At 34.1% G+C, this 12,591-nt stretch overlaps 1 protein-coding gene across 1 annotated transcript in view; it reads left to right on the top strand.

Moving 5' to 3' along the window:
• PIK3C3 (phosphatidylinositol 3-kinase catalytic subunit type 3) overlaps window positions 1-12,591 on the top strand; it is a gene marked incomplete at its 3' end in the record, with an annotated part of 144,730 nt that overhangs the window by 26,951 nt on the left and 105,188 nt on the right. The window contains exons 5-6 of the mRNA XM_080714697.1: window positions 8,184-8,270; window positions 10,396-10,491. Of these exons, the coding sequence (XP_080570823.1) occupies window positions 8,184-8,270; window positions 10,396-10,491 (183 nt within the window). The remainder of the gene's footprint in view (window positions 1-8,183; window positions 8,271-10,395; window positions 10,492-12,591) is intronic.

Raw genomic sequence — 12,591 nt, 5'->3', positions numbered from 1 at the left:
CAATTTGATTAAGAGGAGGCAAAGAGAAGTAATGAGCAGGTGAGAAATGCTTGTGGTCTGCGTGGCACAGATAGGCTTGGGGCCGCAGCGGCGCCCGTGTGGGTGAGCGCTGCAGATGTAAAGTTGTGCTTAGTTGTGGTGGGCTTCGCGGCTGACCCTCCGAGCGCCTGCATGGGCTCACTGTGAGGCCAGGCCCTCGCCCTCAGGCGTGCTGAAATAGGAAGTGGATTTTCGAAAGTTCATCCAGGAACAGTTAGTTTCTTGAGAATAGGCTCATACCAACCATTTTAAGGTCTTTTTCTTTTTTTTCACCTAGAGCTTCACTACTTAACAGGGTAGCCACAAGTCACATATGGCCAATTAAGTTTACATTAGTTCAAATTAAATAAAATTAAAAATTCACTTTCCCGATCACTATAGTCACATTTCTAGGACATAACAGCTGCTTGTGGCTAAAAATAATAGCCACAGTGTCAGTTGAGCAGAGCAGATATGAAACATTTCCATTATTGCCAAAAGTTCTGTTAGACAGTATTGACCTAGCGTGCCAATATACTGGTTTATAATGGGCGCATACTTCTTTCTAATAACAATAGTGCTTGTGCTACCCATAACATCATTTTTCAAGATATCTCATAACGTAAATTAGTCCTCATGATATTGTTGGCTTTTTTTGTGTGTGTGTGGTATTGGAAGCCCTTCTACCTCCGGGCTACACTCCCAGACCTATTTTTACATTTTTATTTGGAAACAGGGTCTCTTAAGCCAGCGCGCGGCTGACTTCGAACCTGCGCGATCTTCCTATCTCTGCCTCCCAAGTGCGGGGATTACAAGCGTGCGCCACCACGCCCGGCCTATTGTTGGCTTTTTAGTGAGCCATGAAGGAGCTAAAGGAGCTAAAAAGTTCTGTGAGGTATTTCTTTAAGCTTTAGAAAATCTTTAAAAGACGTTCTTTCTTCATAGTATCTTTAAGTATAGGATCACTTAAATATGCTTGGATACACTGCATCATTGAGTAAATATTGACAAACCATATTTACAAAATGGAAGAGGTTAAGATCCATGGGTTGTGGCCAAAATAATTACATTACTGAGTTTTGGGCTGTGACATAATTATTAGTGCCATTGTAAATAATAATGATAATAATAAATTTTCATAATTATCTTGCATGTATGAAGTGATTTAATATCTACAGAACCCTTTATCCTAGAACTAAAATGGAAGTGAGATTAAGATCCATGGGTTTGGATACCATTTTTCATTAGAATCCCAGTTATTTCTTATTTACATGCGATTTTCGATGGCTACTTAACCTTTACTAAGTCTTGAAGTCTTCATCAGCAAAATAGGAATATAGTTACATCCACTTTATGGGGTTATTGTAAAGACTAAATAAAGTTAGATCAAATAGCTAAAAATTAATATACTCAAGCCGGGCGGGGTGGCGCACGCTTGTAACGCTAGCATTCGGGAGGCTGAGACCGGAGGATCGCGGTTCGCGAACAGCCTCAGCTACTTAGCGAGGCCCTCTGCAACTCAGTGAGACCTGCTTTCAAAATAAGAATAAAAAATTGGGAGGGGGTGTAGCTGGGAGGTTAAATGCCTCTGGGTTCCATCCCCAGACCTGCAAAAGAAAAAAAAAGAAAAAAGAATTAGTCTACTCCCTGGCATTATGAGGAGTTGGCATTAGTTTTTCAGTGTTTTGTAGGATTCAGCAGTGAAGCCACTAGGTCCTGGACTTTGCTTTATTGGGAATTTTTTTTTTGTATTACTGATTGAAATCTCATAATTCATTATTGCTTTGTTCAAGTTTTCTATGTCTTCACAATTCTCTTTTGGTAGGTTATGTGCAGCATCTAGAAATTTATTTCTTCTCGATTTTTCAGTGCGTTGGTATATTATTTGTTCTTTTCCAAAAAGGAAAATTAACCTCACCTATTATTTTATGTGTCACTTATAGCAAGTTGATCATACTTTACCAGGTTCTGAATAAATGTCGGCCTTAAAGAAATTTTGTGAGATAAATGTTGACGAATAAACTGACTTTCTGAAGAGAATTAGTTTATTAGCATAATGATCCTAGTGATTTTTTTCCTCAGATGTAATACAGCATATTCAGAATATAACACTAAATTCCTAAAATTAATTTCAGCTGATGCTGTATGTTAGGGTTTTCCTGGCCCTGTTGCTGTTCTTTGTAAAAATATCTGTACTTTGTAAGATAAATCTATACTTAGGTTTTTTTGGATAGAAATCTCATATAACGAAGGTGTCCTTTTCCCATACTGCAGGTACTTAATGATTTAGGTTAAGATAGCTGAAGTATCTTTATAATCTTTGGCTTTTCACCTTCCCATGAGTTCATTTTTAGACTATATTTATGATATGAACTATATGTGCAGTACTACATTAGACTAAGTCTAGCAATTTACGGATGTCACAGCTATGTAAATATACACATAAGACAAATACAGTAGTTTGTCAATGTCTGTGTATATTAATTTGTGTTCTATCTATAGTCTGAAACAATTGAGACTTGACCATGTATGGTAATGAGTATAGTCCAAATAATTTTATTGCCTCAAAAAATATTGGCGCACACCTATTTTTTTGCCTGCAGTAATTTAGTTTAATCACAAAGAAATAGAACTTATGGGTTTTGAATGTCTTCATTATAGAAGAAGGGAAAAGGTTTGGTGACACACACCTGTAATTCCAGTACTTGGGAGGCTGAGACAGGAGGATCACAGGTTGTTTGAGGCCAGCCTCTGCAACCTAAGGAGACCTTCAACAACTTATTGAGACCCTGTTCCAAAATTTAAAAATAAAGCTGGGGGTCTAGCTCAGAGATAGAATGCCCCTGGGTTCAATCACATAAAAATATAGACTGACAGACAGACAGACAGGCAGACAGCTAGGCAGGCAGACGGTTTACAGAAAACATTGGCTACTTTGCAAATGAAAATAGAATCCTGGCCATAAAGTTTGGGTTGGGAAAAGAGTCTCATGTTGTTTTATTTTCCTCTTCAGTTGTTACATAAATGACATTTCTAAGCAACAGAAATATAATAATTGCTCATATTATTCAGGGCTATCAAACTTGTCCAATGGTGCCACTGACATCACCATACCTCTTAAGTATATATTTTTGTATAAACAATATATTAGTATTTTAAACAGGTGATTTGACACAGTGCAGTGTTGTCATTCCTTTGTGTTATAACAAGAGGGTTTGGCAGTGTCTTGTAAATTTATTGCTCATGCTGCGTGGTAGAATAATTTTTGTTAGTAGCTTGGTTTGCTTACTGTTGTATAAGACTCAAAACTTTGAGGTTTTTCTTGAAACTAGTGGTGTCTTTGTAGACTAAATTAACTTTTGCCTAGTGCAAGTTTGAGCATTAAAACCGTATTGATTTATCTTTCAGAAAATTCTGTCTTTACGGCAATAGCTTCTACCAGCAAAATAGACAATAACACACTTTTATAAAAAACTACATTATTTTGAGATGTTTAACTAGATGAAATTTCCATGAGCAAATGCTATTCTTCCTGAATAATAAAACTTGGAAGTTTTATTCAAGCATATCCAAGTATAAAACTTGAAAGTAAAATTGAAGAATTATGGCCAAGACTCCATTAATTAGGAATATAGAGAAAGCCAGGAGAAATTCTTTGCTTGGTAAGAAATAAATATTTAGGCATGTGTCTACTATAATACATATACTCAGGTTCATACATAAAATTTCTTTTTAAATCTAAATAATTCAATTAAATTCTTAAATACAACTGTATTTTGTCTTAGGCCACAAATGATCACAAGGCTCATATCTGATATACTATAGATAGGATTCATGTTGTTCTATTTTCTTTGTAGAGTTACACTTTTGCGCGTGCGTGTGTGTGTGTGTGTGTGTGTGTGTGTGTGTGTGTGCAGATATCGGGGATTGAACCCAGAGTCATTCTACCTCTAAGCTACACCCACAGCCCCATTTTATGTTTTATTTTGAAGTGGGATCTTGCTAAGTTGCCGAGGGTCTTGCTATGTTGCTGAGGCTGGTCTTTAACCTGCGATCCTCCTTTCTCTGCTTGACAAGTACTGGGATTACAGTACCCCACACCTGGCGGAATTACACTTTTTTTTTCTTTCTTTGCGGTACTGGGGATGCCATCCAGGGGCAGTCTTACCTCCAAGCTACACCCCCCAGCCCTATTTTTCATTCTTTATTTTGAAACAATCTCACTGAGTTACAGAGGGCCTCACTACGTAGCTGAGGCTGGCCATGAACTGCAATCCTCTTGTCTCAGTCTCCCAAATGCTGGGAGTACAAGCATGTGCCACCATGCCCTGTTTGAATTATACTTTTTACTAGTAAAAACCTATGAGAAAGCTATAGTGTATCCTGTGATTATACCAGTAGACCAATAAGGGTACTCCATTTAAGTATTTACTAATTTAGCTTGGAAAAGTTTTAGAATAGAGGGTTTAGTTGTGATCCCCTTAACATGAAGGAGTTTGGGGAAACAAGATATTAGGTAAAAAATGCAAATCGGTATAATCATGTTGAATAATAATTCTGTGTGTGCTAATGCCAAGCATGATTATTGGTAAATATGGCTATTTTCACATAGACCGTTTAAGTTAGAAAGGTTTTTCTGTCTGGTGACAAGCACATTGGTTTTATTTATTTATTTATTTATTTATTTATTTATTTATTTATTTTAGTGGTACTGGGGTTCCTGGAAGCCCTTCTACCTCCGGGCTACACTCCCAGACCTATTTTATATTTTATATTTTTATATTTTATATTTTATATTTTAGACCTATTTTATATTTGATATTTGAAACAGGGTCTCTTACACCAGCGCGGCTGGCTTCAAACCTACGCGATCCTCCTGTCTCCACCTCCCAAGCGCGAGGATTACAAGCGTGTGCCACCATGCCCGGCATAGCACATTGGTTTTATTTATTAAGTGTAAGAAAAAAATGAGAAAAAGTATACAGCATTATAAGTTTTTTTACTCTTAGATTCCCTAGGAAAGGTCCAGAGTAACTTTTTTCTTTTCTTTTGAATGTTATTTTCTTTTGTCTTTTCTTGTATGTACTGAATGTTCTTAGGCGGAATTCTGAAGTTTAAAAGTATTTGTTTCTCATCTGATTTGTCACACTTTTATATAGAACTCCCTTTACTAACTATACATATTTCATAAATAGTGCTAGATTCTAGTGAGTTCATAGCTTTAGTCCTGAAGAGGCTGCCAATCTGGAAGGGCAGATAAAAGTAAGGCACAGCGGACTGCCGGTAGTGGTGGTCTCGGAAGTCCCGTCTGAGTCTAAGGTCACTGTGTCACATTCCTTTTCCCTGCCTGGATACAGTGCAGCGAGTTTGCCTACTTCTAGTTCTGTTCATGGTGCTTTTATTAAGTACCTTCTCATCTGAGATAACTTCCTCAAACACACATTTTTGGCTTTCAATTAAATTTGATAATGCATAATTAGTACTCCAGGAAGTTTCTTGGGCATGTTGTTTTTTGGTTCTTGGGGATTCTTTTATTTAAAGGACTTTTAAAACCACTTGCAGTTTCACGCCGGGCGTGGTGGCGCACGCTTGTAATCCCCACACTTGGGAGGCAGAGACAGGATGATCGCGCAGGTTCGAAACCAGCCGCGCTGGCTTTAGAGACCCCGTTTCCAAATTTAAAAAGTATATAATAGGTCTGGGAGTGTACCCTGAAGGTAGAAGGGTTTCCAGGAACCCCAGTACCACCAAACAAAACAAAACTAAAAAAAACACTTGCAGTTTAATTCTTGGAGAAATTTTGAATGAATAATTATACATTATTTTTGTGATAGTGGGCTTCTTTTTCTAACTCTCTATGACTTTTTATGAATTCTTTTGAAACCTGTGTTTCTTAAAAAGAGTGTGTGACATCTTTACTGATTTTTTTTTTTTTAACTTGTCTCCTTCCTAGAATGGAGTGCTTTGTTAGAGACATATGATTTTTTCCATTGGTCTCATTTACAATCCTTCATGAGACTGTAGTCATTTAGAGACAGGAGCTGAACCATCCAAGATGGCAGCACTTGTAAGTCTAACACCTTGATGGAAGAGACTTGCTTGGCTGGGACACCAGATGATGTCTCACCCTGTGCCTTTCCCTACCCAAGTGGTTTTTCAACATCGTTGCCCAACAGAATAGCTGGACTTTTTACATGTGCAGTGTTCTCAAAAGTGCAAGACAAAAGCCATCAAGGTATCTTATCCAGAATAGACACAGTGCCACTTCTGTATTATGTCAGTGAAAATAAATCTCGGAGATAATATAGCTCAAACATGGAAGAATATAATTATTAAGAGGTATGTTTCATTGACAGCCATCCTTGGACACCAGCTAGCACAACATGTAACATTAAGTGGCTGACTCTGACTGTGAACCTGCAGTTTCCTGTCTCAGCCTCCCAGGTTTAGGATCACAAGCCAGCACCACCGTTTTGGGCTTCAATTCTGACTGTAGAAATAGAAAGCAATACTTTCATTGATGTTTGCTTTGTGAATTCACAAATGAGAGTTTGAAAATGGAGTGTTAGTTTTGATGGCTGTTTCTAGTCTAGCACTCTTTTTCATGAAGTCAAATCTTTTGGTTTTCTAGTGACCATTTCTTGGTCTCTTTGATGGCATGTTTTGTCTACTATTTATCAGAGCCAATGAGATACTGAGTTCCTGCTTTCTTGTAGTAATTATCTTAAGCATTTATTGATATGTTTTTATCCATTTTCATTTAGAGATTACCTTAGATGAAAAGGAATTTATTATTTAACTTATTCTCAATTGATATTATTTTTGTTACAGTAAACTTTTTGTATGGAGTTACTTTTTTTTCCTAAATAGTATTGTCTTGTAGTTTTAGTGAGAGTTGAGGAAGGTAAAAAATATTGGTAATGAAGATTTTTAGTTCCATGAAAAAGTTAATCATTGGTGGCAGTGTTTGATGTCCTTATAGGAATGCTGTCATGACATGGACAGTGAAGGAGACAGTTGACACAGATGCGCTACCAGCTAAGTCTTTGATGTCCAGTTTTGCTCTGTACTATGAATTTGAAAGAACAAGAGGGTTTTGATACAAAAATGTAGATATTAAACTGGTGCTTGAAATTAGGCTTTCTAATATAAAAAAGTAGTTTTAATTTGAGGACCTCTGATCTTACCTTGAACTCTCTGTGGATTTAAGTTAATATAATCTATTAATCTATTATTATATAATTTATGAATCTGAGGTGAGATTGTTATATAAGACTTCAGAGGACTCTATTAATAGTGCCTTTAGAAATTTAAATCTTTTATCGTTTTTAAAAATAAAAGCAAGTGTACATATGTGTTTAAACCATAGAGTATTAATTTATAGGTTCCAGAGAAATGTCTACTTGATTGTAATTTTCATTTTTTGTAATGTTTGTTAGATAAAAATGGGAAGAAAAGAGAAAATGTTTTATTTCCTCACAGAGGAGCTATTCTTATTATAATTCCCTTCCTTTGTAATAGTCAAAATATAAGAGATATACAACAGGAGCTATTTTTAGGAAAGATTTCTTTATGCCTTAACATAATTGTGTCTTTTTAAAAATTTATTTTTTAATCATTTTTCTTCGGGGCGGAAGGGTCTTTTTTCTTGCCAACTTTCTTATCCTTATGGCTGTGTATAGTTTCTGTGGTATATATAAGAATGTTTTATATGTGAAACTGATTCTGCAGGTTGGATATCCCTTTTCTGAAATGCTTGAAACCAGAGTGTTTTGGATTTTGAATTTTTTACATTTTGAAATATTTGCATACATAAGAAGATATCTTGAGAATGGGGCCCAAAATAAACAGGAAATATTTATTTTTTATATTCACCATATATGTATGTATATATACATATGTAGACATATATATATATATGTCTACATATGTATATACATGTAGATGTATAAATATATATACTCATATATGGTGTTGATACCCATCACATGAAGTTAAATGTGGAATTTTTTCCTTGTGTCATCTTTGCATTCAAAAATGTTTTGGATTTTAGAGGGCTCCAGATTTTGAATTTTCAGATCAGGGATGCTTAAATTGTATCATTCTTTACTCTTCCTTCTCTTAAATCTTTGTTAAGATTTTCCTCATTATATTTAATTCTGCAGCTCACCAAAGCTCATCGACAAGGACACATGGTGAAAGTAGATTGGCTGGACAGATTGACATTTAGAGAAATAGAAATGATAAATGAGGTGGGTTGTATCTCATTTTTTAATTTCAAAATATTTTCTATAGATTTCTAAATCAATTTTTTGAGAATTGTTTATTGTCAGATATCTAACAAATGTAGGGTTATTGGAGTTAATCCCTAAACCTATGAATTTTATATGTATAGTAGATTAAAAACTTAGAATATCTGCCCTTATGTTTTATTGTAATGTTGAATTTATGAAGTTGGTAATCTATATCATAAATATATTAAATATTAGATAAGTAAAATATGTGAAGGCTTGATGCCTCCCTTGTATGTTCTGTCAGGGCAGTTCATGTTCAAGATATGAATCTTATATGAGCATTGCAGTATCTCTTCATTTCAGTTATCACATACCATCTTTAGGAACTGCGCACTTCAATTAATGCATTGTTCATCTTACATACTACATATGGGTCTCTTCTCCCTCAATAAAATTACATGATTTAAATAATTTCTTTTATTTTGACTCTATTTATTGGGCCAGTGTGTTATATCTATTTAAAATATGATTTCAGTGAATTTTTCAGAAAAGTTATTTCAAAGGGTTTTATTTTTATATATGTACTCTAAAATACCAGGTGTTCAGCCAGATTCTCTAGACACAGGTGTAGTAAATAAATATTAATCAGGTTAGGAGAGAAGAATAACAGTGTCTAGCTGATAATGACCACCATATTGCACAAGTGACTTAATTTATATTCTCTTAATAGTTTTCAGCAGGTAGAGAGGAAAAATAAGTTTACAATGAACCAGTGTTCCTTTTTAAAATGAATTTAATGCTGATTAATATTATATTTAGCTTCAATATTAGATGTCTTCTATATTTATAATATATTTTCATATACAGACTGTTAAGAAAAACTGTTAGAAAACTTTAGCTTTTCAATTTTTATAACAGACACATTTTAACCAACATTCTTGCTTGATTTTCCTATACTTCAACGTCAGTGCATTTAGGTATAGAAAATGTAGCGTTGAGCTTACTTTGCCCGGCATTTCTTACCCCTTCCCCTCCCCACTCTCTTTTCTTTAAAAAAATAGGCAACATTGCCATTAGCACAATAAAGAATTATATGCTTGATAAGCTGAAGAATTCCAACAACCTCTTTGGACATTTATGATTTAATGCATTAGATTTAAAGCCATTTACAAAGCTATTTTGGACAGGACTAATAATTCTTTTAGACACCACTGTATTTTCATTTCATCATTGCCATAGTGTTTGCTTATGTTTCTTTTTTCAAGAGGACACATTTATGTGATGAATCAACTTTTCCATGTTAAGGAAGAAAGTTGCCATTACACAGTATATTTAAATTGTTAACAAAAAGTCACAAATTACAAGTATCTTGAAACCATTTAAAAATCATGAAAAGCCAGGTGTGGTGGTGCACACTTGTAATCCCCACGCTTGGGAGGCGGAGACAGGAGGATCGTGCAGGTTCGAAGCAAGCTGCGCTGGTTAAGAGACCCTCTTTCTAAATAAAAAAAATATTAAATAGGTCTGGGAGTGTAACCCAGAGGTAGAAGGGTTTCCAGGAACCCCAGTACCACCAAAAGAAAAAATGAAAAAAAAAATCATGAAAAGCTCCTTAAAGTTATACTTGTTACGCTTGAATGACCTTTGTTCATAATTACATAGTTGGACTAATCAGGTCGTTTTCAAAGTGAACTGTACTTTGTTTAAATTTTTTAGAAGTGCAAAATATCATGTTTAATTTTGAAATAAAATAACTCATGAAGAGTTATACAAAAAGATTTTATATCATATGACTCAAACTACTTAAGTGAACCAAAATTTGTATTAAGTCTGAGGAAGGAATTATAAGTGAGTAATAGACACTACTGGGTCAAACAGTAGTGTTACTTAAATGATATACTATGCTATAAATATTGTAACAAAATATTATAAGTAAAATAATACATTATTTTATTAGCATTAGTGATACTTATAATAAAACAGTGGTATTATATAGCATCATATACACATATAATAAAAAATGTTTGTTAAATATCTTAAGTTGTACTTGGTTGATTTATATATTATTGAATTGGGAAAACAATGTGTACTGGTCCTTCAAGAAAATGTTGAAAGTGATAACTGTTCATGAATTTTTTTTCAGAGTGAAAAACGAAGTTCTAATTTTATGTACTTGATGGTTGAGTTTCGCTGCGTCAAGTGTGATGATAAGGACTATGGTATTGTTTATTATGAAAAGGTATTTTCCTTGGAACTGTTTATGGTCTCTAAAGTAGAGGGGAGGGGAAACATTTAAAAAAATTACTGTTGTTCCTGCTGAGATGAATTGCTGTCAGCAGCAGCTGTTTATATATACACAAATCAAATAATATAGTTACAACATGATTACAAAAACCAATTCATGTAATGCAGTTCTGGCTTACAAAATTCAATAAGTGTACAGGTGATTAAAAACTTTTTTATGCAAATTATCAGGTAGAACCTAAAAGCTAGCTTTATGTAAAATTATTATTTATTTAAAAAATAAAAAGAGGAGCTGGGCATGGTCTGCACGTTTGTAATCCCAGCATTTGGGAGGCTGAGACAGGAGGATCATGGTTCCTGGACAGCCTCAGGTACTTAGTGAGGCTCTCTGCAATTCAGTGAGATTCTGGTTCAAAATAAAGAATAAAAAAAATAAGGCTGGGGATGTAGCTCAGAGGTGGAATGTCCCTGGGTTCCATCCCCAGTACCTCAAAAAAAAAAAAAAAAAAAAAGGAAGTCTTAATTTTTAAAATGTAAACTATTAAAAAAATCAGGGTTTTGTTTGTCATTTGAATATATATGAAATTTGTTGGAATTCTACATGTGGACCTAAATAAGTATGCTTATGAAAGAATATATATATGTATGTACAGTTGTTTGATGCTGGAGATATATATATATATATATATATATATTTACCTATATAATACAGGCAAAATTAAGAAAAAATGTTGCCATTAGTCTGATTTAGTAAATACATAATTATGCATTTGCTCTGCTTTACTTATGAAAATAAAAAGTGTTCTACTTGTTATTTGCTACTTGAAAAAATGCCTACCTTGAAGGGGCTTTAAATACTACAGAAATAACTGTATAGTTTGACACCATATAAACTGGGTTTGTTTTATTGTCTTGGAAATACACAAGTGTTGAAGTCACTGGAAATAGAACTGATTTTTTGGATATGGCAAAAGAGATTAATATTTCTTGTAGTATTAACTACATTTGCATAAAGTGCATTTGTTCATTAGAAGCAGCACTTTGAATTACATTTATACTTCAATATTATTTGTTAATGCTGTCTCCAGTAGTTTTTAACATATATATGCTTTAACAGCTATATATTACCCTCTGAATGATTTTTATAAAAAGGATTAGGCTTTATATAGTTAATTTATGGTTAAATCTGTAGTTATTTTTTAAGTTAATATTTATTTTTTTCCTAAGCTTGTATTCCTTTCATTTTGATGAAAGATTAGGAAAAGTTAACTTGTTTGGGCTTTTCTAAATGATACGTCCTAGGGAAAAAAAGAAGATAGGAAGAGAAACTATTATTGTTTTATAATTTATTATAAATACTGTGTCAAAAAAAGGAAAAATAGGTGAATGAAATTTTTGTCACAAATAAATACATTTTGCTAAAATACTTTGCATTTTTATACTTATGTAATTTTATTAAAAGCAATATTTAAACATGATAATGGAGAGGGTACTTTGGAACATTGGAGTTGCAAAGGAGCTTTCAAAAGACAGCTTTGATAATAGATGAAATTATAACAGAATAGAAATTAGAAGAATTTCAAGTACTTTTGAAAAGATTCTTGACCCCTTTCTTCTGCTTCCAGAAAATTGCTCATAAATTAATGCCTGTCTACCCACCCTGTCATTTTTCCACTTAGTGTAAAGATTGCTGGGCCAGTGTATTGAATCTAATGGAAATAGACTTTCTTGTCACCTGTCTTTTGTGACAGATAGCCTTAGTGAAGATTACTTGTCACAGTTTGGCTGATAAATGTGTTTTCTGGTGTTGTGACTGAGAACAAGCCTGTTAAACAACGGCTGTGGGAATTTGTGGTTTTCTGTAGGACTCAATTACTGAGCTGAAGTAAAGCCGTAGTGGTTCCCCTCTTTCAGTCTTTCCTGATTTTGTTGTACATATCTAAAATTGAAAATATGCTAGTACTTTAGAATTGACATTAGAGTTTGATGCTGGCTGTACAGTGTGAGGAAATGAATTTTGACCTTAATTAGTTTAGCCTTTTCCAGTAAATTTGGCAGTGACATTTATTATGCTGAATTACCTTTGTTACCTGAA

Source organism: Muscardinus avellanarius (genome assembly GCF_963383645.1).
Source record: "Muscardinus avellanarius genome assembly, chromosome: 17".
In the NCBI taxonomy this organism is placed as follows: Eukaryota; Metazoa; Chordata; class Mammalia; order Rodentia; family Gliridae; genus Muscardinus; species Muscardinus avellanarius.
This window is presented reverse-complemented; position numbering and strand designations above follow the sequence as displayed.